This window comes from Podarcis liolepis, assembly GCF_965112155.1.
Source record: "Podarcis liolepis genome assembly, chromosome: 3".
NCBI lineage: Eukaryota > Metazoa > Chordata > Lepidosauria > Squamata > Lacertidae > Podarcis > Podarcis liolepis.
The window spans coordinates 71,980,068-72,007,729 of record NC_139557.1 but is presented as its reverse complement, the minus strand read 5'-3'; the positions used below and the strand labels follow the sequence as shown (position 1 = coordinate 72,007,729).

General features: G+C 41.9%; 1 protein-coding gene across 4 annotated transcripts in view; it reads left to right on the top strand.

The window, feature by feature from the left end:
* The window catches only part of PRKN (parkin RBR E3 ubiquitin protein ligase), a 618,246-nt gene that overhangs the window by 186,746 nt on the left and 403,838 nt on the right, over positions 1–27,662 (top strand). For all 4 annotated transcript variants that reach the window (XM_083496542.1, XM_083496543.1, XM_083496541.1 and 1 more), the window contains exon 3: positions 5,201–5,438. In XM_083496542.1, the coding sequence (XP_083352668.1) occupies positions 5,201–5,438 (238 nt within the window). The remainder of the gene's footprint in view (positions 1–5,200; positions 5,439–27,662) is intronic.

Here is a 27,662-nt window from a genome sequence, read left to right as displayed (position 1 = left end):
CATCTACAGGTGTAATAAAACATAATAACCGTAAAAGCAATACAACATGATCTAAAAAATGACTAGCTGGCCATGAAAAAAATTAAACAACTGAATAGGCCTACCAGCACAAAAAGGTCTTCAAAAGATGTGTGAGTTAGCGAGGATGCTAATTTTGTCATTATGTAAATCTTGTCATGTTGTAAGCTGCCTTGAGCATTGTTTTTAACTGTGGAAGGGCGGGGTACAAATGAAGTGATGATAATGATGATGATCAAATGTTGAATGGAAAAGTATTCCACAGTATAGAATCAGCCACATTAAATGCCCGACTTCTAGCTGAAGCCAGTCAAGGATAAGGATAAGGATGAACATCTCAACACATGCATTTAAAGCACTGCAGTGTGGATACAAATATGCACCTGATGTACCCCACAGATTTAATGCAATGAATTCTGGTGCGAGGAGTAAAGATGCATCCCAGCTGGTGTTTGGTTAAGCTGAAAATCTGGAAATATTATCATCATTTCAAAGATGCCTCGAATACGCCATTATTAATTTTGCCAAATATTCATTTGCTATTTTAGCCTTCTGATTTTCTGGAATAGCAAAAGTCACTTGCCTTTAGGAAGATTGGAAAAGTTCTTAAATCTGAGGAATTCATTTGCATGTAGTACCTCATTGTTATTGAGAGCTTCATGATTGCCTATTTTTAAAGCTTGCATCCTTTAATTCCCTATGAATTGCTATTATAGTTCTTCAGAAAGAAATCTATAAAATTGTAGTGGCATTTTGAGTTTGAAAAAGCAATGAATAATTCCCACTCAGAGATATTGCACACATATAAAAACTTACATTTTTTTCATTTTCAAGCCAATATTTAAAATAAATAGAGTTACAGAATTGGGAAAGAATATCCAATGTGAAATCGCATACAGTGGTACCTCGGGATGCAAACGGGATCTTACAACTTTTCTTACAACTTTATGTTATTGTTTTATTTTGTTAAAAATACTAAGCCAAGCTTTCTCTTTACTACACAAGGTCCCACTTCGGGAATTTATTTAACAATAAATTGACCATTGTCACTTTGGTCCCTGGGTATGTGTTGAATTGTATACTGTACAAATAAAGTAATTTAATGTAGTTTCTATTGAGACAAAAAAAAATGTAATTATCTGTGGAAAGTGAATTCAGACCACCTAGAGATGCTGTGGTAGCATCGTGAAAATAAGCTGGATGTGAGTGTTAGAGCTCTAATTCTGAAAGAGCCTATCTATAATGTGTGTAATTGGGCCAAAGTCTTCCATTAAACATTGGGAAAACAACCCAGTGAACCCATAGAGAGACATTGACTTAATTTGGACTTTTGCACAGGGGCAAGGGTTGTGTCCTAATGGATTCTGATACGAGATACGGTGTTCCATTTGCTTCATTATTTGAGCTATTGGATTACTGTTTTCTCCACCCTAGGCTTTCTCAAGCAATTGGCTGTCTAGTAACAAGTTTTTACATATATTAGAAGTATCCTATCTTAAACTAAATAATATCCCACCTTTCTTTTCCCGAATGAGGGGTGGGGCAGGGTTTTTAAATATCTTATGTGTCATTAGACCATGGAACTGATGTAATTACTTGCTTTTCCCAAATGATTTTCTCTCTGTGCACACAGCTTTTGAGAGATGGCAAGGGCTCCATGCTTTAAGTCCTGGGAGCAATAATAATCAGATATTGTGTGCTTAATTTTTCTCTCATGCAATGACTTCATTTTTGTCTCAGTCACCTTTAGTGTCTCTGTATTCTGTCCCCCAAAATGGATTTTCCATTAAAACATTTGTGATGTCTTCAGTTTTACATAAAACCCATTTTGTGTATCGCAGCTTTCTCTAGTGTTACAGTCTCAACAATGTAGTGGTCATCATTAATATGTCATTTATTCCTCTTAGTATCTATGGGGAACCCTCAAAAGAAAGTTAGTGTCTAGCACAAATTTTCTGCTATATTAGGTCTGGTGGACCTTCAAGTGTTGTTGGACTGCAACTCTCATAATCTCTGATCATTGGCCATGCTTGTTGGAGTTTATGGGAGTTGGAATCCAATAACAGCTGGAATGCCATAGCCCCCCTACTCCTGAAATAGATATTTATTTGTTTTACTTAAATTATTAATAATCCGCTCTTCGTTGGCCACATAATCCCAGAGGGAAGAATAGCATTAGAATGCAGTAAACCCATAATTAATTTTAATACAACTGAACATAAAATCAAACAATATGGTAACATCATAGCTACATCAGCCAAGTGTGGGCACTACTTTAACAACATGTTTTAGTGAATAGCAACTTTTTCAACTAGTGTTGAAACTCTGTTAGTGCTGTTGCTAATTGCACCTGGCAGGAGGGTGCATTCCAAAATTGGAATTCCACTAGATTAGCATTGATGTGCTTGTGATGCATCCTGTCCACAATAAACTGTTGTGTAAGCCCCCTTGAAATCAATGGGGTTTAGGAAAGATATTTCTGGAGGATTGTGCCCAGTACCATTGATTTAAGAGTACAGTGGTACCTCTAGATACGCACGCCACTGGTTGCGTATCCTTCAGGATGCGAACGCGGCAAACCTGGAAGTAGAAGAGGCATCTCCGGTTGCGAATTCCTCAGGATCCGACTGGAGCTCCAGAATGGACCCCGTGCGCAACCGGAGGTACCACTGTAGTTTCAGCATAATCATTAATATGCATTTTGCACTCATGGAGTCACAGTGAATTTGTGTTAATGAATGTACTTATATTAAACTATCTAACTATAATGTTAAAAAAGGCTATTTAATGTTAACATGGAGTTGAAAGTTAAAGCTTAGTATTAGCATTCTTTGATTAATAAGCCAGTAAAGTCATTGCTCTGACAAGTCTCTGTTGACTGGATTATTACTTCCTTGGGGAAAAGGTTCTTAAATTCAATTTCAAGAATCAAATGCATTTTTTCACATTTTAGAATTTTATGTAAGAACTCAACACAAATATTGCCTTTCTAAAAATGATCCAAGGGTGGTGGTTGTCCTCCCGCCCCCTGGCCGATTATAAACAAATGTCAGATGTGGGGGTGGATGGAGGAAAGCAATAGTGCAGAACACATTAAAGTACAAATATTCCTACACCGTCCCTGCAAATGACCTGGTGCCCAAATATTTGAAAGAGAACATCTTTCAGAATCTGCTAACCCGGTTTTTAAGATCTGCAGGTGATGCTCTTCTAATGGTTCTGGTTGATAGATATTACCTATTATGCAGTGGCCTGGAAGGCATCCTTCCCATTGGTTGCACCTCACTTGGACAACTCCCTGCCTCTCAAGGTGTGTTACACATCCTTGATGCAAAGTTTTCATTATATATTTTATTTTATGGGAATCTCTATTTAAATGTTAATAAGTTTCTTACCTCCCAGAGACAGTGGCGTAGCGTGGGGGGTGCAGGGGGGGCCGGCCGCACCGGGCGCAACATCTGGGGGTTAGGGTTAGGGGGCACAAATCCACGGGTTAGGGGGCGCAAATTACTTGCCTTGCCCCGGGTGCTGACAACCCACGCTACGCCACTGCCCAGAGAGGTGGTCAGCCTTGTCACATTAGTTCATGCGCTGGTTACTTCAATACTGGAATACTGCGATGTGGTGCTTCCTTTACTGCAGTTAGTACAGAATGCTGCAGCAAAATTGTTGACAAGGCTTTCCTGGTCAACAAATGGCCGTAGCCATGGAAGTTGGTCAAAGGCACTTCTAGCCACTGAGACTTCCTGAACCTCCAGTGACAGAGCTGGATCCGCAACACCCCCAAATACATTTAAGACATGAATTCCCCTAGGCCAGATCTTTCCAAACTTTTCATGTTGGTAACACACGTTTTAGACATGCATCATTTCGCGACACAGTAAATAAGTTTTACTAGCAAACCAAAAGTTAAACAAACCCTCTGGGAAGAGAATGGGGAGCATTCACGAGACACCTCTACACACTGCAGCCAACACACTAACGTGTCACAACACAGTTTGGAAAGCTTTGCCGTAGGCATTTGAGACTGTGCTGGGTTATTTGTTCTGATTTGTATGCTGCCATATTGTCAATTAATTGCATTTTTTTAAAAAATTAATATACATTGTGTATTATTATTAATTTTTTATTAATTTTTATTATTTTTAGGCACGTGGGTGGTGCTGTGGGTAAAACCTCAGCGCATAGGACTTGCCGATCGTCAGGTCGGCAGTTGGAATCCCTGCGGCGGGGTGCGCTCCCACTGCTCGGTCCCAGCGCCTGCCAACCTAGCAGTTTGAAAGCACCCCCGGGTGCAAGTAGATAAATAGGGACCGCTTACTAGCGGGAAGGTAAACGGTGTTTCCGTGTGCTGTGCTGGCTCACCAGATGCAGCTTCGTCATGCTGGCCACGTGACCCGGAAGTGCCTTCGGACAGCGCTGGCCCCCAGCCTCTTAAGCGAGATGGGCGCGCAACCCCAGAGTCGGACACGACTGGCCCGTACGGGCAGGGGTACCTTTACCTTATTATTATTTTATGTAGTGTACACTGCTCTGCATAGGAGCCAGCTCCTAAAGGATGAACTCCTCCCCCCTAAAATATTTGATGGGGCTGGAGGACCCCAAAGTTGATGAGCATTGCCATTCAAATGGTGTGTGCGTGCCACATCTTGTGATTAGTTATGTGGGATGGGGACTTACCTATTTTATTCAAGTTGGCACCCCTGCTGCCCTGAGGACAAAGGACAGTCTATAAATAAAATTAACAACAACAACAGGGTGTGTGTGGGGGGGTGTGGGTAGTATTTCTCCCACCCACTTTGTTGTTAGTCACCTTGAATTTTTGGAAAGACCAATTATAAATGTTTCAAATAAGTAAATGTGGGTTTGCAATCTTTATAAGATTTCAGAGAGCATATAGCTTTTCACAAAATATTGTTCAGAGCTGCTACTGACCCACTGTTTTCTTGTTAAATGTTTAGAACTGTCTAAGCATTGTGACCCTGTAGTGAACATCAGCAATCCTAATTTTAGCAGTTTGCTTTTTGTCACTTTTTCTTCAGCCCCATTATTATTCATTGAAATTCTACATGAAATAGATAAGGGAATCGCTCTGTATAAAAACCCCACCAAACTGGAGATGGGAAATGCTTCTTTTATTTCAGACTTGAATATTGATGGAGACTTTATTCTTGTTTTTCAGAGCTGTGACCTGCCCCAGCAGAGTATCGTTCATATTGTTCAGAATCCACAGAAAAAGGATGAAGAGGTTGAGACGGAAAGCAAAAATGTCTCTGGCATTCTAACAAGCAATGGAGGAGAAGCTGAAAGCCTCACTCGGGTGGATCTCAACACCAACCTGCTGCCTTCTCACTCAGCTGGCCTTGCTGTGATTTTAGACACTGTGGATGACGGCATCTCCCCTCTAGCTGGCAATTCTGGTAAGTTGCTGAACCCACACAATCCAAAATACAGAAGGTTTCTTTTAAAGCTGATTGTGCAGTAGGGAAATCACAACTTTTCCCTGTCTTTTTGGTGAACCATATATAAAAACCCCGGAGGCTGGGGCACTGTTTTTGGTGTTCTTTGAGCCCTGTTGCTTATATTCAAGGGATGCATGCTGTGATTATCCTGAGTTTGCTTGACAAGGCTGCTGCCATTTTATAGTTCCCCAAATCCATTTGGGAATCAGCAGCCAGTCATGCTGGTGTGCATGTTTCTTTGTTTAATCCTCGCTGTCATAGACAAGAAGCACATTGTGTATTCTGTTTAGTCTGCCAGCCCTCCTGGGAATCTCTATTTAAATGTTAATAAGTTTCTTACCTCCCAGAGAGGTGGTCATTCAGCTCCCAGGCACAATGTCATTCAACACTTGCCAGGGATCTAGAGGCATGGAGGGATGATCTTCTTGCTAAAGAGGAATGTTTAGATTTAAGGAGCAAGAAGCACAGCTCTCTTCAACCTTTTGTAGCATTCTGCATGATGGAGAGTTTAAGGATCATTAGAGTTTAAGGGCTTTGTGGCCAGCAGTGGAACAGGCTGAGGACCACAGTCATAGTAGTATGTTGGTTGAAGCTTTCCTTCTCTGGCTGTCAGGGAACTGGTAATCTGATGCCATATCCTGGTTTTTCAACTCTTTTGGAATAATTTGGAAAGGAGATTTAAGAGTTGTGATGTGGAGAATTAGGTTCCATTCAAGCAGTGCCGTGAAAGAGTTGTTCAACAGTGGGACCAACTCCCACAAGAGGTGATGGAGGTTTTTAAGCAGAGGTTGGATGGCCGTGTCTCATGTATGATCTAGTTGAGTTTCCTGCATTGCAGGGGGTTGGACTAGATGACCCCCGGGTCCCTTCCAACTCTACAACTATATGATTCTATGGTTTTATACGTGTTTTGAACATCTAGTGGCACATCCCTTCTGGGACAATACCTGAGGAAGACTCTCAGACTACATGGCTGGGAGAGACTTGAGGGTTTGAACACTCTTCTACAAAAAAGAAAAAGAAAACCCTCAACACCTGCTCCATGGATTGTATCCAATTTATGTCATACTCAGAGCAGACTCACTGAAATCAGTTGACTTAAGGTAGTCATAACTTCAGTGGTTTCATTATTTCAATGGGTCCACTCTGAGTATGACTTAGTTGGATACAACCCCCTCTAGGTAGAAAGCTAGCATATCTGAGAAAAGGGCTGTAGCATAGCTTTCACTTTGATAAGCTCATTTTCTGTGGGCAAGGCTCTTTAAACTATTACCTACCATCACCATTAAGTGGTAGATCCAGGAAGGACTATATACCATATTTTTCCGTGTATAAGACTATATTTTCCCACAATTTTTTTAAGTTTAAAAATGGAGGTCGTCTTATACACAGATAGTGCATATGGGGGATTTCTTTATTGGAGTCCCAAAAAATAGGGGCTATGTTATACATGGAGACGTGTTATACACGGAAAAATATGGTAAGTTTTGAACATAAAGTTCAGTGCTTACTCTTCCCCAAATATCGCCACCTAATATTTAGAAATAAATGGCAGTATGTCATCATATGGTATTATCATTTCCCTCATCTGAACTATGAATGTGGACTGCATTTACCGGATTCCTTCCCCTGTCCTAAAGCAGTGGTTCTGTACTGAACTTGGTAGTGAATTCTGTAGGATCCATTGATTTTGCAAATACACATATAAGAACATAAACGATGCCTTATGAGGAACGGCTAAGGGAGCTGGGCATGTTTAGCCTGGAGAAGAGGAGGTTAAGGGGTGATATGATAGCCATGTTCAAATATATAAAAGGATGTCATATAGAGGAGGGAGAAAGGTTGTTTTCTGCTGCTCCAGAGAAGCGGACAGGGAGCAATGGATCCAAACTACAAGAAAGAAGATTCCACCTAAACATTAGGAAGACCTTCCTGACAGTAAGAGCTGTTCGACAGTGGAATTTGCTGCCAAGGAGTGTGGTGGAGTCTCCTTCTTTGGAGGTCTTTAAGCAGAGGCTTGACAACCATATGTCAGGAGTGCTCTGATGGTGTTTCCTGCTTGGCAGGGGGTTGGACTCGATGGCCCTTGTGGTCTATTCCAACTCTATGATTCTATGATTCTATAAGAAAAGCCCCACTGGATCAGGCGAAAGACTCATCTAGTCTTCCATCCTATTCTTACAGTGGCCAACCAGATGCCTTTAGGAAGTGCCAAGCTGGACTTCCGGAGGCGGCACGAAACAGCAATGGCGGTCCTCTTTATGCTCTGAAGAGGGGCTCCGCGGAAAAGGGTCGTCCGCTGCGGCACAGCGACAACCCACTAAGAAAAACCATGGGCAGAGTGAGCCCGTGGCCGTGGGACTCGGCGGGCACCAGAAGCCCCCCCAGAAACGGAGAAGGAACCCCGTAAGGGGCTCCGGAACGTAGAAGGGGGAGCGGTGCTGTGAGTTCATCGCTCTTTCTGTGGACGCGAAGCCGCGCGGCTGCTGCTGATCAGCGCTGACCTTTCTTCTTGAAACATCAGACTCCAAACAACATACCCATGAGTAGGGACTATAAAAATTACGGGACTAAAGCAATAAATTCGGCTGAAAACGGGAGACGAAAAACAGGAAGTCCGTCTTCCGATCGTGCTTGTAAGATCAAAGCAAAGACTCTGACAAGCGGGAGGCGCTTTAAAAGGGACTTTAAAAATCTGGGACTGTCGTGTATTAATTGTGCTGCTTTTTAAGGAAAAAAGAAGGGAATCTGCTTTAAACTTTTAGGACTTTAAATGGAACTTTCCTCTCTTTTGTGGATTACAAAGACTTAAGAAGCCAAATCTCCGGACTGCCAGGATATAAGAGAACTGTCAAATTGCGGAAACTGTATTTTAAACTGAAAGTGTTACTTTGAGCGCTACTGTTTGGATACTAGCAGGGAAACTGTTACTTGCACCCTTTTTGAGACTTTGTTTTAACTGGGGAAGAGCTCTACACGTTAAAAAAGCATGAAAAACCCTTTGTGACTTGTATGGGACTGCAGGGACTTTAATGGCGGAAAAAGTTCTTTCCTTTTCTTGAACTACAGTGGTACTCCCCCTAGAGGATTTTGGATTTATAACTGTCTGGGAACTAAACTTTATTTTGACTTTTTGCTGCCTTGCTGTTTACACTCTGGAACTGTCTTTCCCATGGGACAGCATACAATTTGACCTTGACACATAGGCAGGTGTGGAATGAGTGGCTCAGGGAAAACAAGATCTGCTAAAACGAAAGCAAAACAATCAGTACAACTGGTTCAAACAACTTTGACTTCCCAATCACGCAGATCATCTGTCCCAGCTGTTCTGGGAGCACAAGAAGGGGAAGTTGGGCAACCAGTATCAGAGGATATGGCCTCAGGAGGATCTGAAACAGTTTTAAAACAAATTTTGGAACAACTGGCAATTCTAAATCAAAAGGTGGATGATCAATCGACAAAAATTGACCAAGCTACATCCTCGATTAGCAAACTGACTGACCAGGTTGCCCAGCACACACAAGCAATTGGGAATCTACAAGGAGCAACGGCAGAAAATCGCAAACTGGTTGAGGAAGCTAATTAAAAAGCAGAGGAAGCTAATAAGAAAGTTGAGGCGATTAAGGTAGAAGTGAAGCCACTGCATAAACAGATTGGTGAACAACAGGCCTACCTGTCTATGGTTGAATTGAGAAATCGGGAAAAGAATCTCAGATTAAGAGCTATTCCAGAACTTGAACAAGAAGACTTGATCGGCTATTTGACATCAGAATTTTCAAAGTTCTGGGATATAGAGGAAGACAAAGACTTTAAAATTGTAACTGCGTTTAGATTGGGAAGAGTGGTAAGGAAGGACAGAACCAGAGATTGTTTGATCATTCTGAGATCCAAGCAAGAGAGAGACAAGATACTAGGCCTTCATTTCAGAAAATCACTCGTTATTCAAGACAAAAGAGCAGAAATTTACAGAGACATACCGAAACAACTTTTGGACCTTAGAGCTACTTATACAGAACTAGCAAGACTACTGAGAGGCAACACAATCCCTTATAGGTGGGAGTTTCCCCAAGGACTATCTTTTAATTTCAAAGGAAAGAAAGTTAAAATTAAAACAACAGAAGACCAGCAAAAGTTCCTGAACGGCCACGGAGAAGACCTTCAAAAGGGAGCAGTAGCATCTTGGCCACCACCACCGCCTGGAGCTACACCGACGCCTATACCCTCGGGACTAGAGGAAAAGGAAGAGACGCCACTATATGACCAACAGATTAATCCAGGATGTCTCTGCAGCTGCTTAGTTGGAACATTAACGGCGGAAATGTGCAATTAAATTATCTGGCGCGACCCCGCTAATTGATTTATTATCCTCAATTAGCTCTTTATGGCAGCTTCGGCAGGTCCGGCACACTTCCTCTGCGCGATCTGCTCCATCTTCTCCGTCACGCCCAGCAGAGTAAAACACAGCGGTGTAAAACTGTCACGCAGCTCGTCTCAGCTCGTCTCAGCTTCCAGACAAACACACAGAGCCCGGTTTGTCTATTTACAGCTCTTTATTCCGACATATCTCAGGATTCTCCTGGACTGCTTGCAGCCATTTGTAGGACTACTCCTTTTCCCTCACAGTACAGAGTGAGACTGGCAAACTTTGCCCAAGCTCCTCCCAAGCTTCCAAAACTGACGTCAGAATGGTGTGGCATCATGGGAAGAACTTAACCTGTTAAGTTCCAACCTCAACACCCCCTCTTGCCGCACCTTCTGACAAGACCCTTTTGAGTTCAACACCTTTCCCTTTGCCTTGTGCTCCTTCCCGGCATCTTTCCCAGGCACCTGTTGAACCCCTTCAACACTCCCAGAATCACACTGTGCGACACTTTCCCACGCACCCGTGACCTGAAACCCCTCTGACCCACTTGGGCCAGCAGTTGTGTCTTCTCCGTCAGACTTTTCCCCCTCTGACTTGACAACCCTTCCGTGAGCTTTCTCCATTACGCTTACCGGAGATGAAGCCTCACACCTGGACATTCCTTTCACAACCCTTGGAGATGCCCAAACCTCCCCTGACCCCTGACCCTGGACCTGGTCCCCATCACCGGGTTCTGAACCCTGATCCTGGACCTGGTCACCATCACCGGGATCAGCCTCTGCCGCCCTCTCCTCCCCTTGAGGAGACTTTGCACCCGTCACCTGGTGACGTATTCCCTTTTCCTTGAAAAACTCCTTCAGAGCAGACCCAGTAAACTGTGACCCTCGGTCGCTCTTGAACCCTTGCACCCTGGTGGAGAAACTTCGTTCCACCTCCGCAACTCAATCCTGGATCAGTTGCGCCACCTCCCCCTGTGATTTGAGAGAGAAACACCAGCCAACCTGGCTGTGGTTACCTGTCAGCGACAGCACATACCTGGCCCCACCCAGACTCTCAGACCTCATGGGTTCTGACAGATCTGTGTGAACAAGCTCAAAGGGCTCTTTGGCTACCCTCCCAAACCCGGGAAAACCAAGCACCTTTGCACCTTTGCATGCCCTGCACCCTTGGGACCTCCCACATTGTGTAATTTTACACCCTTTTGTGCACCTGTGCAACTTTTGCACATGACTGGGAACCTTAGCACACTGCGCCTGTGCTTTTCCAGCATTCCCACCACCCTCCAGAGGTGACTCCAGAACAAAGACATTGTTCTCCCTCTGCATGTTGACCAGTTGTCTCCCTCCTCTGAAAATGGAACAGGTGTCATTTTCAAAACAAATATTGTATCTCTGCTTCATTAGAGCTGATACAGATAAAAGACAACACTTCAGTCCCGGCACAACATAGACCTCTAGCTCCTCCTGTAAAGGATAGAAAAACACGTTAGCCACACCACAGACTGATTTTTGTATTCCGTCTGTGAACATTACAGTCATTCCACTTGAAACAGCCCTGCAGTACCGCATCTCAACAGCAGGTGTCTCTGGAATCAAATTGCAATTAGCTGCAGAGTCAACACTTAGCTCTGTCCCACAGCTGTCTTCAGTCAACGCCAGACTAGCCGTGATCTGATAAGTCTCTTCCTGGCACCTGGCACGTCCACCAGCCTCAGTCCCACGCCTGGTTGTTTTTCCAGACTGGTTGCCATGGAAACCCGACTGGCTCCCATGAGAGTTGACCTTGACAACATCCTGTCTTGCCTCTCTGCTCCGGTGGGGGCAATCTCGCCGCAGATGTCCCGGAGCTTTACACACGTAGCAATGACGAACTCCAGTGGAAAAACACTGCCTGGGGCTCTTTTCAGCTGGCCTGGCCCTCCTTCTTCCGGAAAAGCACTCCTTGCCAGATCCGCCCCCCCTGAACTGCCGCTTCATTCCAGCAGGTTCAGTGGAAAACTTTTCAAACTTGCCTTTGGAACTTTCCGCCCCCCCGACTTGCTCACTAGCACTCCTTGAGGCTAAATCGTCAGGAATAGGGGCTCCAGCCATCTCTAGGCTTTTGTATTCCTTCCCCAGGGCTCTGGCCTCCTGCTGAAGCTTCACAGCAAACACAGCACATTCCCAGACAGCCCTTGCTGACTTCACGTCCTTGCCCAACTTCTTAGAGTGAGCTTTCCAGACGGAATGTCCTCCAAGACCTGGCTGCCTGCCATTTGTCTTCCGTTCTCCCAAGGGGCCCAAGCTTACTCACAAGATCACCAGCTCCCCTGGCGTGGAGAAACGATTCCCTGCTGCTCTCAGCTCTTGGCTCCACAGCAACACAGGCAAATCTCTGCGTTTTTCAGCTAGCCGCTTGCTTCCGCCTCCTGCCGTGCCTCCTGCTCGACACCGCAGACTTCAAAGCTTTTTCGGCAGCCTCCCGTGACAGTTTTACGATCGATGATTTAGGTTACCCATAACCTGTGCAATTAAATTATCTGGCGCGACCCCGCTAATTGATTTATTATCCTCAATTAGCTCTTTATGGCAGCTTCGGCAGGTCCGGCACACTTCCTCTGCACGACTCTGCTCCATCTTCTCCGTCACGCCCAGCAGAGTAAAACACAGCGGTGTAAAACTGTCACGCAGCTCGTCTCAGCTCGTCTCAGCTTCCAGACAAACACACAGAGCCCGGTTTGTCTATTTACAGCTCTTTATTCCGACATATCTCAGGATTCTCCTGGACTGCTTGCAGCCATTTGTAGGACTACTCCTTTTCCCTCACAGTACAGAGTGAGACTGGCAAACTTTGCCCAAGCTCCTCCCAAGCTTCCAAAACTGACGTCAGAATGGTGTGGCATCATGGGAAGAACTTAACCTGTTAAGTTCCAACCTCAACAGGAAATTCCCCGGAAAAAAGAAGAATAATCTTTCATATATTGAAAAAAGAACAATTGGACATTATTTGTTTGCAGGAAACTCATGTGACTAGGCTCCACAGGAAAGTGTTAATTAACAAAAGACTAGGCCAAGAATTTATTTCATCAGACAGAGTCAAGAAAAGAGGAGTGGTGATCTATGCAAAGGAGAGCCTGTCACCAAAACTCTTATTTAAAGATGAGCAAGGAAGAATATTGGCAATTGAAATACAGTCACAAGGAGAAAATTTTTTGATATTAGGAATTTATGCACCAAATGAGGGGAAATCAGAATTCTACAAGAAGCTGCATGAGATAATGCTGGACTATTTGGACTATACTAACATCATTATGATGGGAGACATGAATGGGGTGGTATCTACAAACATGGATAAGTCACAAAATCAAAATTTAACAAAAGACGGCAGACTACCTAAAACTATATGTCATATGTCAGGAGTGCTCTGATGGTGTTTCCTGCTTGGCAGGGGGTTGGACTCGATGGCCCTTGTGGTCTATTCCAACTCCATGATTCTATGATTCTATAAGAAAAGCCCCACTGGATCAGGCGAAAGACTCATCTAGTCTTCCATCCTATTCTTACAGTGGCCAACCAGATGCCTTTAGGAAGTGCCAAGCTGGACCTGAGTGGAACAGTGCTCCCCTCCCTTGGGATTCTCAGTAACTGGTTTTCGGCGGCATCCTTCCTCCTGAGGGTAGAGCTAGAACATAGCCATTGTGGCTAGTAGCCATTGAGAATCTTATTTTCCATGACTTTGTCTAATCCTCTTTTTAAAGTTGGTGGCCATCGCTACATCTTGTGGGAGCAAATTGCATACTACTTTCTTTTGTCAGATCTGAATTTTCCACTATTCAGCTTCAGTAGATGGCCTCAAGTTCTAGCATTGTGTAAGAGAGGGTAGAAACTTCACAACACCATGCATCATTTTATCCATTTCTATCATATCCCCCCTCACCTATTTGCTTTTTTAACAAACTAACACTGATTATTCTAAGTAACTAAATAGTTTTATGTGATTTTAAAAGAACTGTAGAAAAGAACTGCAAATTGCAAGAGGGTTCCCAACTTCTACAATTGACTGGATCAACCTCATGCTGCCAACTAATGATGAATGAGTGCAGTTTAGGACCGAATTAGTGCCTCGCAATGCTCCACACATCACATTCTGAATGAATAATGTGGCAAGAGGGGTGCCTTGTCATTTCAATCTGATCAGCTCAGGTGGATGTAGCCCACATTTTATATTGTTTCTTTCTTCAGGTGTGTATACACCTGTATTCAGTATTTGATTTTTTATTATTATTTGCAGGCTGATGCTTGTGTTGGAATAGCTATCACATCTGCTTAGGTTTCCCACAGTGCATTAGTATTTGGTTCTGCTGTCTGCTACTCATAACTCCCCCAGCCATAACGAATCCCACTTTGACAAACCAAAACTTAGCAAAGAGTCCTGATGGCAGGCTGACAGCACAGCAGATGCAGATGGCCCCTGTCTTTCCAACTACTTCATTTTATGATTCAGCTCAACTATATCTTACTTGTCATGAATAAGACAGCCGAGCTGAGTGACATTTCTGCTTGACTGGTAGTTAATGACAAGGAGTCTCTGGTGGGATGTTTTCTTTTCCTCAGGATATTCCAAGTTTCACTATGACTAAAGGGAGGCAAAAAACAAGGTTTTAATTTAGAGTGTTGATGATGATGTAAGCACAGCCATCTGTACTAGTGATAATTGTGACACATGGTTTCCGTGTTCTTTGAGGTAGTTTATGGAGGAAGATGCAAAACTGACAGGGATAGGACATTTGACTGATTTACCTCCAGAACAGATAGCATCTTGTGTTGTTTAATTGTAGGGAGAAATGAGGGACACTCTCATTTCCACAGTATCTATATGTAAGGATGGAGAAAACTATGCACTCTGATTTTGATTATTTTGAATGATTGTTGGATATTTATATATTTATTCTTTTGGCATTGTTACTTGTTGCTTTTGTAATGTAGACGGCAGATTTAATACTTTGTCTAATAGGCAAAGAACCACCAAATATATTCAATTTGAGAGCCAGTGTGGTGTAGTGGTTAAGAGCGGTAGTCTCGTAATCTGGGGAACCGGGTTCGCGTCTCCGCTCCTCCACATGCAGCTGCTGGGTGACCTTGGGCCAGTCACGCTTCTTTGAAGTCTCTCAGCCCCACTCACCTCACAGAGTGCTTGTTGTGGGGGAGGAAGGGAAAGGAGAATGTTAGCCGCTTTGAGACTCCTTCGGGTAGTGATAAAGCGGGATATCAAATCCAAACTCTTCTTCTTCTTCTTCTTCTTCTTTAGCAGTATACATAAGGGACAGGGAACCCTTGGCCTTGCAGATGCTGTTGGGCACTAGTTCCATCAACTCCTGCCAGCATGGGCAATGTCCATGGGGTTGTAGTTCAATGTTATCTGATAGGGCAGAAGGTGTCTGTCTTTGGAAACTTAGAGTAGTGTAATGGGCATAGGGTGGTTAGATGAAAAAGAAGATGGTTCTCCTTCCTTGCTTGACAAACCAATCGCTGCATCCAGAACAGAAAGGAGGGCAAGGGCCAGGTAAAGTGTATGGGAGGATGGAAGTATTTTTCTATTTGTTCTGTTTGCTTCACAAAGGGCAGGAGCAAATGGAGACAGCTAGCTGTCCGAGCACAGAGGGAATCCAAGAGCCCCAGAAAGCCAAAAAATGGTGAAGCTTAAGAGGTATGAGTCTCCCTTGGTTGGATAAGGAGAAAGCGCAAATAAAGCAAGGTCAAGACTCTAACCCAGGAGTGAAATAAACAATTTTTCTGTAGCCCCTTCCTGAAATGGTAAGAATGAAGGCTCTTTAAAAGGGCTAAGACTAGATCTTTATGTTGTTTAGTTGTGGATTATTAGAGAGCATTTTAAAAAGTGTTCTGTGTTCCACTTTTGCCTGAGGCAAATGAGAAACCCAAGTTTCTGAGTTGCTTGTCACATTTCTAAAACTTATACTGTCAAATTAGTTTCAGGTCAAGTAACAGTATGATGTGCCTCCCCTCTTCCCTATTTTAATAAAGGATTAGGCTGAGAACTCTTAGTCCTAAAATAAACTGCATTTTTATTTCTTTCATCATCTTCTTGAGAACACCATCTAATGTGAGCATTGATCCATCCAAAATGGTCTCCAACATAGCATGCACATCTATATTGATATTGTGGAACATGAACCTGCATAAACACTCAACAAGTGAACCAGCTAAATCTAAGACAAGTACAACGGCACAGTTATTACTGCTTATGACCCATTTTCAGCCTCCTTCATCAAAAACAAAAACAAACCCTGAATGTCTAAGAATTTACCATTTTATATACAAAAACCAAGCCTTTATGTTCAACACAGGTCTTTGTTTGTTTGTTTTGCAACCACACACACGTTGCACAAAGAAATAATGTCCCTATTAGCACAGTACCAGTCTTGGATGGCTTAATGTTATAATGCATTTTGCAGATAAATGTACTTTTAGTCCATGTTGATCAGTGTGAATCAATAAATGTATGGCAGAAGCGGTATCTTCTTCAATTTGCATACATTAATTAGTTTATCTTTTCAAAGCTTTATCATGTTTTATGGCATAAGGAGGAGCCGCAACAAAGCATTTATCATAGGTCAATCTTGGTTTTTCCCCCTGCAAGAATAGATAAATATAGGTATCTATTTTATGAATATCATATACATTTGTTTGTAGCAATGTAATACAGGTTTGGAAATATTATGTACTCACTTGGTAGGGGACCTATTGCTCTCCAATTACAGTAAAGAGATTAATTAATCCAGTACACAATAGATTCCTGTGATACCTATGCGTAGCCCTTGGGGAGCCATGTTTCTCTGCAGGGAAGGAATAGAGATCTCTCTCTTATCCTAACAGAGTAACTGAAGGGGACTAAGAAGAAAAAAACTGGTTAGGGCGGAGGTGAGAAAGTAAACACTCAGGCAGAATATTCTTTGTGGTGAGGGTATTGCCACTGTGATAGACATTTTTCTTTCCTTGTCATAGCCCATTAAACTTTAAAAGCCCTTCAGTTGTTATTGGTGCTTGGTGGCCTTTAGCACTGCTGAGGTATTGCTCTTCTGTAGTCAAGTGGGATTTGAATTAAAATTGTGGTTCCACACTCACAAAAATATCATGTGCTATGACAAGTCACAATCCTGCAATGCTCATCCCCACAGCAGTGGCAAAATGTGGGGAGCACATTACTGCCATAAGCGCATAAGTTACCTGTCACTCCTCTTTTCCTTCTCTGTCGGAATTTGGATTCTAAACTCTTCTTTTATTACTCTTCTGCGAGGTACATTAATAGAGCAATACAAATGACTATTATTGTTGTCATTTTTCATTATTACTACTGCAACACGTATTTACGGCACCTTGCATGACACTTGACTCAGAGTGTTCCTGATGTTAATCCAGTTCTTTCTTTGGGTTGAGTAAAGCATCCATAATGAGCATAAACTCAGAGAGTGTTATCTACTTTAATAGGACAATTACTTCAAAGACCAGGAACTGTCATGTTATTAAATTTGTATACCACCCTGAAAGGGCATCAGATGTCAATCAGCCAAAGGCATGGTTAAAGAGGAACATTTTCGTCTGGTGCCTAAAAGTATATAATGAAGGCGCCAGCCAAACCTCCATGGGGAAAGCATTCCACAAACAGATCATATTGGATTAAAAAACCCATTGCACAAACTCAAGTTATTTCCTCTTGCCGTGGTAACAATGTACAAGATTATATATTTCAGGGAAAATCACATTTGTTTAACTGCACTACACAGTGCTATCTTTGGATGGAATGTTTCCTTCTGACCCTCTTATGTAGTCTGTTTGCATTGCAAGGAAATGTATTTGATTACCTTTTGTGTGTATATCTGGGCAATGTGCCACAAGGACATATCACACTCTTTAATTTGGTGTTGTTTGAAGCAAGGTTTTCTAAATAACATTCACTTTTAATTAAGTCATTACTTCTATTATCATCAAGGAACAACTGAGTATGGGTGCACTTACCAAAACCCCTGTTGAATGCTAAACATACAAACTAAAACACACATTACAGTGGTACCTCGGGTTACATACGCTTCAGGTTACAGACTCTGCTAACCCAGAAATAGTACCTCGGGTTAAGAACTTTGCTTCAGGACGAGAACAGAAATTGTGCTCCAGCGGCAGCAGGAGGACCCATTAGCTAAAGTGGTGCTTCAGGTTAAGAACAGTTTCAGGTTAAGTACGGACCTCCGGAATGATTTAAGTACTTAACCTGAGGTACCACTGTACTTTTCTGTAGCTAGGATAGCAAAAACAATGTCCCCCCCCCCCAAAAAAAAGGTTTGAAAGTTGGCTACATACACAGTATCTCCTGCTGGCCTTAGTGATGATTAGTATGTCAGTCTTCCTCACTGACATAATTCTAAATATAAAAATTTGTATCTCCCCCTTGACCTTCTAAAAACAGCAGAAAGTGCTTTTCTGAGACATTAACATAATGGAACCTTTTCAGTAAAATGATAAATTGAGCCCATTTCAGCAAACAGAATGCATACTTGGTAATTTATTGCAGTCTTTGCCAATGCTGGGAACCTCATTCATATCATATGCTTTTAGTTCTAATGAGTATGGTGCCATTTCCCTACTTGCTTCACTTCTTTCATATTTGCCAAGGTGAGTAGCATTCTTTTGAGTGGAACCTGAGATGCTTTGGGGAATTCATTGCATCATGGCAACTCACCAAACATCTCTGAGAGCCAGTGTGGTGTAGTGGTTAAGAGCGATAGACACGTAATCTGGGGAACCGGGTTCGCGTCTCCACTCCTCCACATGCAGCTGCTGGGTGACCTTGGGCCAGTCACACTTCTTTGAAGTCTCTCAGCCCCACTCACCTCACAGAGTCTTTGTTGTGGGGGAGGAAGGGAAAGGAGAATGTTAGCCGCTTTGAGACTCCTTAAAGGGAGTGAAAGGCGGGATATCAAATCCAAACTCTTCTTCTCTTCTTCCTCTGGTCATTTTAAGCAATGTTTTGTTTTCACTGGAATTTCTTGTTTCTTCCATAAGAATGTTTGCAGTGAGAGAGTTTATGGAAGAAAGGCACAGCTATATTTTCATTCGTATCTGAGAGTGAGGTTCATAGGGGTTTGCTGTTTTTAATTCCCCTGCACAACTTCAGTTAGTTGTGTGAGCAGACCATAGTAGAAATTGTACTAAATGATAAATGTAATCATGGCGAGGGAAATAAAGTCAGATTAGTACTCTTCTGTTTGTTCTTATTTACTGCCACTTGAAATTATGGGCCCTGTGAGCCCACAGTGTATCTAATTAATACCCTAAAAAAATAGTTAAGTCTCAAAGGAGTTGGGAGAAAACTATTGTATACATTATCTACAGAGAGACCACAGTTGATGCTGATAACTGTTTATTGCAAGATCTCAAAATTGCTTAACCAGTTTCCACCCTTAAATTTTCATGGAAAGTCAGGGTCTATAGCAAAAACATATATGATATGATTTAATAAAGGTTGCTCACTGACCTTAGAATGCACAGCCAAAGTTTCTCCTGCTCCCCTGATCACACAGGGGGTTGGCTCAAGATGGCCGAAAAGCTTTGTGGCATCAGAGCATCTAAGCTAATGAAAGCCAGAGTTTAGAACACAGTTGTTGGTTGGTGGTGGATTGTAACTACTGTGGCTTGTGAATAAGCTACCTCACTGTTTAAGGGAAAGCCATGAATTTGGACTCTTGGGAGAAAAAATATTTGCATAAAATCATTGTCGATATTGCTCTAAAATAAATAAACAAAATTAATTAATCTGAGAACACTTTTGTGCTAATCTACACTGGGGATCATGAATTTATATAGATTTTTTTAAATAAAAAAGCAGAAAACCAATTATAAGGTGTAAACGGAAACAGATGTTTAGTTTGAGAGTCAATTTGCATTAGGTTAGTTATCATTTGCCTAAATTTCCCACTCTTTCATTCAGGAGAGGCTGGTGCAAAAGAGTGGAGTTGTGCTGTTGCCCTCCAGTCGTTGTCCCTTACTGGGGTGGTGCAAGATCAAGGCAGGGCTGCAGCAAGCCAGAGCCATGTAAGCAGACTGGCAGAGCTAATCTGGTGCTCCTGCTGGTGCACTTGCACTGCCCCAACCTCACCCTCACCCTGTCCCGTCTCAGTAAGTGGCACAGCACTGTGATGCTTCTTTCTTTCTTTCTTTCTTTCTTTCTTTCTTTCTTTCTTTCTTTCTTTCTTTCTTTCTTTCTTTTTTTTTCTTTCTTTCTCATAGCAAAAGTTTAGAAATCAGTGTATTTTCTTCCACTGCTTATACAGCCAACCAGTACCACCCATAAACAACTCCTCAGTCATGCCAGTGACTCAGCCACTCAGCTAGGTATTTGGTGCAAAAACACACATTAAAAGGGAAATAATTTTGTCAGGAGAGGTAATTTTGAAATGTCAGAGAAAGTACTGACTATAAGAGCAATTACTCTAGTAAGCACCATGTCAACACTCAAGGCCTGACCCATTTAGAGCCAGGCAGTATCTAAATGGTATAGTAATGGTCTGTTTCCCAATTTTTTTTCTATCCATAATTGCAACCGAGTGTCTACACAGATTTCATTATGTTTTGTCCATACTGTCTGCCTTCTTCTCACCCCTTGTGGTTGGTTAACCAGTTCTGGAAGTTTGTTTTCTCCTTCTAATGTGGAAAGGTAAAGGTGTGTATGCAGTGACTTTCCCTTTGGCTGTGCATTCCCTGCATTCAAAAAAGAAAACTGAGTCTGTCATGTGCTGAACTACCCCTCCCACCTACCTTAACTTTCACAGGGGAGCAAATGTTTGATGCTCAACAATACACCTGCCCCTGTGATGCTCCATTCCCCAATGGACTGAACAAGATCTCTAAAGCAGGCTGCCTCTTGCAGCTGTTTTTCTTCAACCAAGCACAGCATTTCTCTAACACACACCCAGTACCACACAAACATTAAGACACAGCAACCAGGATTCCCTCTTTGCAGCCAACAGTCAAGAGAAACTCTCTGATTAGGGGACCAATCAGTTATTGGTGGAACGAGGAAGTAATGAATCAAATGGAAACCATCAGGAGGAAAAGGGGAGATGCTAAGAACTGTCTACACTTGTGACAATTAAGCTGCTGCTTTACTCTCTTTTTTTAAGGCTGGATTTTTTGTGGTAGGGAATAATAGAACAATTGCTGGAAAAACTTGTGAAGATTACAGTTAGATGGCAGTGATGTGTGGAGCCATCACAAAAAGTGAGTGAACAAGCAGCTCTTGTAGCAGATTGTATTCCTTGTGGCAAGCAAGGTGGGATTCCACATTGCCTGTGGCAAATTGCTCAGACTGAAAAGGAGGTCTGCCACTTTCTAATAGTATATATTAAAGAATGTCATGCTGTGATAACAAGGAATATCACAAAGGTGTGACAAAACAGTTTTAATAACTTAAAAATGTAAGCGTGAACACATTAACTTTTTTTGAACTAACTCAATGATGTCTCCCTTGTCTTTAATCTTCAAACGATGGTTCTAGCCTATTTTTCCTGTGAGGCATTGCAAAGGCAGGTTTCACATGCATATTCATGGCACAATACAGTCTCCCTGTGCACCTCTGTTCTCTTTCAGCGGTGTAATGCAAGGGTTGGAATGGGAGGGTGCCATTTCCAAGAAGTAAGGAAATTCTCAGATACAGTGTAAAGTATGTGTACTGCTTTGAATTAGTGACACAGTCTTGCAAAATGAAACAACACACTAATGCCTGCATCTGAAATAGCTGCTGTGCATGAACAGCTGCTGAGTAGATATGATGATTTGTTGTACTGCATATATACTGTTGATGCATTTCTTCAAAAAATAGGTTTATTGAAGCCAATGGGTCTTTCCCAAGACTGTTATTCACAATACAATACAGAACCATTTCCCTCTTAATGTGTTTTTTTGCTTAATTCTCTCTATCTTAATTTCCCCCCCTTTCAGAATGATACTAATGTGAATTTCTTTTTTAAAGATAGCAGAGTTTCTTCTATTAGAGTTAGTTGTCCCATTACAAAGATTTGTGGACTGCCATTTTCAAAGAGGAATCTCAGGTTGTTTGTTGTCATGGCAAAAAAGTGGATCCTTCTAACCCAATATCACAGTTATAAATAAATAAATAAATAAAAACTCCATTTGGTAGTAGCTTTCAATAGTATAATTGCATTTGTCTGTCTGTTTAGCCAACATTGTGATTTTGCATTGCAACAAAGCAAGACAACATTGACATACTGTGAAGATGTACCATGACAAATTGCCATGACATAGATATAGACATAATAATTTCTGTCTTGCTGGACATCTATTAAAGTGTCAGTCTAAATAAATGAAAGAGATATTGATGGCTACAAGAGGGATTTTTATAGAACAAGCAGATCTCTTTTTAAAAAAACACACCGACAAAACTGTGTCTCTCTTATCGATATAGCATGGTCTTTCTTTCTTTCTTTCTTTCTTTCTTTCTTTCTTTCTTTCTTTCTTTCTTTCTTTCTTTCTTTTAGAATGTGACATCCAAATGAATTATAGTTAAATCTCTCTTGGTCCATTTTTCTGAGCCTCATTATTTTCTTGGAAAGTAAATCATCTTTAAAAGCCGCTCATTTAAGAGAGGTTCTGTGTTAACAGGGCACCCTGGATGGAAAGAAATGCTGCAGATCAGTGTAAAATGCCTGTTATTGTCTAGACTTACGCTAGCATAGAAGGTAATGAAATGTTTTTGCCTAGCTGAGGTATTAGGAAATTCTGTAGTTCTCTGATGGGGAGCCCTCTTATCAATGGTCATTTCCCCCCTTGTCCACATAATGATGTGATTCTCATTGGGAAAGGGAAAAGCTCAAATTACTTCAGTGTGGCCATGTGTGCCTCAGGTGCACAATTAATATAACCTGTTCATGTGACTGCAGTGCAACTAGGCGCAAAATTAATTTAGGTAAAAATAGCTTTTCTTTGAAGAACAGCTGCTCTTTGGTACTGGTACTGGTACTGGTACTGGTGGGAGTCGGTGATGTCAGAGAGGGCAAGGGGGGGCAAGTGTCCCTCTCCTCAGACAAGGAGCTTTCCCCCCCCCACCCCCTTCCACTGAATCCCTGTTAATACTTTAAGGAAAGGCACAGTTCACATATACAAGTGCATTAATGTTTTCAAGAGGCCAAGAGGCCAGTGGCAATCTACGGAGAGGAATGGGAATGCATCTGATGTGCAGGAGAGAGAAGTAATTGAGGAGTCATGTTTTCTTGAGCACCTCTTGGTGTCTGCCAGGCTGGGAATTGGTTGCTATTTTATTATGCAGTCACAGCTCCTCTTCCAATCAACCCGCTGAAAGGGTGGGATGCAGTCTCCATTGTCATATAGTGTAATCCTCCTATATTTAATGCTGTACTGTTTTTAACATTTGATTGGGAGCCGCCCAGAGTGGCTGGGGAAACTCAGCCAGATGGGTGGGGTATAAATAAATGATTATTATTATTATTATTATTCAAAGTTAGGAAAGAGTGCATAGAATTGTAGCCTTAGCTACCATGGTGAATGTTATCTGGAGTGAGACATAGTCAAATCCTATATACAGTGGTGCCTCACAAGACGAAAAGAATCCATTCTGTGATTCTCTTCGTCTAGCGGTTTTTTCGTATTGCGAAGCAAGCCCATTGACGGATTAGCGCTATTAGCGGCTTTTAGCGGCTTATCGGATCAGCTGATAAGCGGCTTAGCGGCTTAGAAAAAGGGGGGGGAGGAAAAACCCCCCGCAGGAACTCGCAAGACATTTTCGTCTTGCGAAGCAAGCCCATAGGAGATTCGTTTTGCGAAGCACCTCCAAAACGGAAAACTCTTTCGTCTAGCGAGTTTTCCGTCTTGCGAGGCATTCGTCTTGTGGGGCACCACTGTATAAGCAAGAAAACTTACAGTTGTTTTTTGTTTGTATTTGTCTTAGTGGAGTGTGGCTGGGGACACACACATTGTGGCCAGAGGTGTGGGGGGGGCAGCATTTGGAATTCTTCAGAACATGTGTACTGCCTTGCAAACAGTCCAAGCAGCACTCCAAATGCACCCCCTCCCTGCCTCCAGCCACAATGTGTGTGCCAACCAATTCCCTCCTCTGTGATCTGGAGGCCCCAAGTACCACTTTTCTTGACTGCTTCTAGTGAAATCTCCCCAGGTCCCTGTCTAATGGCTTCTCCAACTGCTGTTGTTTGTACAAACAACACAGTCCCTTTGCTGTTTTCTGTTCCCTGCCAACTTTCCTCCGACTTCAGGTGTGAGTGAGAAGTCATGTGTCATGCATACACGCCAGAAAATATTTTGGAGAAGATTTTCCTGTCTAGTGTTGCCCTTTAGGGTCATGTACATGAGTGTGTTGCAGATAAATTGTAGGATTTTTCTCACGCGCTTCTCTGACATGCATGTGTGAGCGCAATTGTTTTGAAAAAGTGATTCAAATGAAATTAAATGAACAAGAAAAGAAATCATCTATTCCTATGCCATATTTCCACACACATTCCTAACAGTTGATAGACATCTTGCTATCTACTAATAATAACATCAAAGGACAAAGAAGCCAAATGCTCAGTTTGTCTCTTGGTGTCGCCCTATAAATACATCTATATCTAGCTATGTCTACTGTGAAACTCAAATATATTGATATGCAGATGTCCTTCTTTATGACAGTTGCCATGAATAGTTAATGCTGTCAGTTACGGCTTATTAAGAGTTTATAATACCATTCATAACATACTAACTAATTTATAAGCATGTCTGTGGCTTTTATGTTCTATCAAGTATTTATCACTGACCCTTACGAGGAAGTGTTACAGATTTTTCTGAATAATTTATATGTTTAATATAAAATTTAATGCTCCAGATTTCTGCCATAGCTGCATTAGACTTTATGGCATTTATTTTCTTCCCCATATGAGTTATTCAGGGTAAGGAATATTTAAAACTCACTTAGATCGGTTTTGATCGTTCTCCCCCTTCCAATAATTTGCTGGGTGGTTTGCCACAATTTGATTCCCTTTAAAGTTCCTTCCCCTTTTAGGACATCTGCATAATTTTTCTTGTACAATATTCATTAATGATGTGTTAATACATACAAGGTTAGGTTTAAGCCAACTGTATGGTGCTATTCTGATGTAAGTCACTCCTCAAACCACTTATTCCCACCCCTGCCATTCAAGAGGCATAAACCTGTTGCTGGAGGGAAAGCTGTTGTATTCCATTTGTGTACCACTTCTTAATAAAAAGTGCTTCGTAGACAGTGTTAAATCAAGTTAAATTGTCATGTTATAACAATGCAAAATAACTTCTATAAAATCAAGAAGCCATTAACACTATATAACCAATTCATCTGGCAAGTATTTACAAGCAATCCAACAAACCTTCTCAATATACGTCTATGTTGAGCAAAGGATATCAGAAAAAGGATTTCATTTAGCTGCTCTAAGGGCCATTTAGAAGGCGGAAAATCTCACTTCCTTGGACAGCCAGTTCCATAAGGGATGGGGTGGGTGGGGCATATCAGCAAGAAGACTCTAGGTCTTATAGTCACCCGCCATATTTCAGGCAGTTGAATCACGTGTGGAAATACACCACTTTACTTTCAGGACCTCTCTTACACTGTGAAAGTGGAGCAGCATTGTTGGTCTAGTACTCAAGGGACAGGATAATTTTTAATTTTTTTATGGAGGCTTCTCTGTTTCATTAACTGTTATTGACAGCTCGGCGGCCCACCACACTTTTTTTTTAATTTTTACGAAGTTTCTGTTTGTATGAAGCTACATGAAGTTGCCCCTGCCCAATTGCGGGCTGCTGTATTTACCCACTCTCACCCAAATAATGCCTCTGAAATGACAGTACATCCTGACACAGCGTAATTCATTTCTAGACATGGGGTGAATACTTGGACATTGGCAATTTCTTCTCCAGTTTCCATCAGAATTCTCCTGCATCCTTACCGGGGGCCAAAATTAAAGGGAAATTAAAGGGAAAAAATCATTATTTAACTATGTGTGCATGTAGCCTATACAATGGTACCTCAGGTTACATATGCTTCAGGTTACATATGCTTCAGGTTACAGACTCCGCTAACCCAGAAATAGTGCTTCAGGTTAAGAACTTTGCTTCAGGATGAGAACAGAAATCGTGCAGCAACAGCAGGAGGGCCCATTGGCTAAAGTGGTGCTTCAGGTTAAGAACAGTTTCAGGTTAAGAACAGACCTCCAGAATGAATTAAGTACTTAACCTGAGGTACCACTGTACACTAATACCAATTTGACATCTTTCTGTTTTTGTCTGTTTGTCACCAAAACTACAGTGCATGCACAAGAGAAATATATCAACAAACTTGGGATTATCCTAAAATATGCACTACTACAAAAAAAGTCCCAGGCTACTGCAAGGGGTTGAACTAGATGACCCTTGCGGTCCCTTCCAATTCTGTGAGTCTATGGTTCATGCTGTATGCCTGCCTGCACCAAACATAACTGTGTATACTCTGTGGTACATTGCAATATAATCTGCAGTCTTTGGTGTAAGGATGATATGAAGGGCTATACTGCCCTTGATCCTTTTTGACATCTTTAATTAAAGGCAGTGAAGAAACAAATTTAAATGTAGTCTGTATTAAAGTTAAATTATTCTAAAAAGGCAGCTAAGAGACCATTTTTCAGGCACTGGTCTTGGAAGTTAATTGGGTCTTACCAGCACAACCTTGGTCAGTCCTGGGACTGATTTATCCAGGTATGGAAAAAACAAGTTACTTGTCCTATCATACCATAAGGAAACACGTGCTTGATTTATTCCAAGTGAGGAATATAATCTTTGCTTTAAAATAAGCATCTAGAGTTACTGAGATACTGAATATTTATAAAAACAGAAGTTCCATTTTTAAAAATCCTTATATTCTTTTGTTTGATTACAGTGAAAAAATGTAAGAACAGCACTCTTCACAAGAGGAATGAACGTGCAGCTGCTTCAAATACTTTAGGTAGCTGTTTCAAGGTGTGTGTGTGTGCGCACATTCCTAGATAATACAGGCTCATTTTTTTCTTGTATTTCCCCACCAGGTACACATTTATGTTTTATGACCATGTTTAGCAAAGTGTATTTAAACAGAATATCAAGGACAACCTCTTTATTGTAGTCAAAATAATTGAGCAAGGAAATGTGTTAGAAGGGACCCTAAGGGTCATCTAGTTCAACCCCCTGCAATGCCGGAATCTCAGCTAAAGCTTCCATGACAGATGGCCATCCAACCTCTGTTTAAAAACCTCCAAGGAAAGAGAGTCCACCACCTCTCATGGGAGTCTGTTCCACTGCAGAACAGCTCTTACTGTCAGGAAGTTTTTCCAAATGTTTAGTCGGAATCTCCTTTCTTGCAACTTGAAGCCATTAGTTTGAGTCCTACACTCCAGAGCAGGAGAAAACAAGCATGTTCACTCTCCATGTGACAGCCCTTAAGATATGTGAAAATGGCTATCGTATCTCACCTCAGTCTCCTTTATTCTAGGGTTAACATACCCAGTTCCTTCAAGCGCTCATCATAAGCTTAGTTTTCAGACCCTTGATCATCTGGGTTGCCCTCTGCAAACGTTCCAGCTTGTCAACATCCATCTTAAATTGTGGTGCCCAGAATTGGACACAGTATTCCAAGTGTGGTCCGACGAAAGCAGAATAGAGTGGTACTATTACTTCCCTTGATCTGGACACTATTCTTCTGTTGATACAGCCTAGAGTAGTGTTAGCTTTGTTTTTGCTGCTGCATCACACTGTTCACTCATGTTA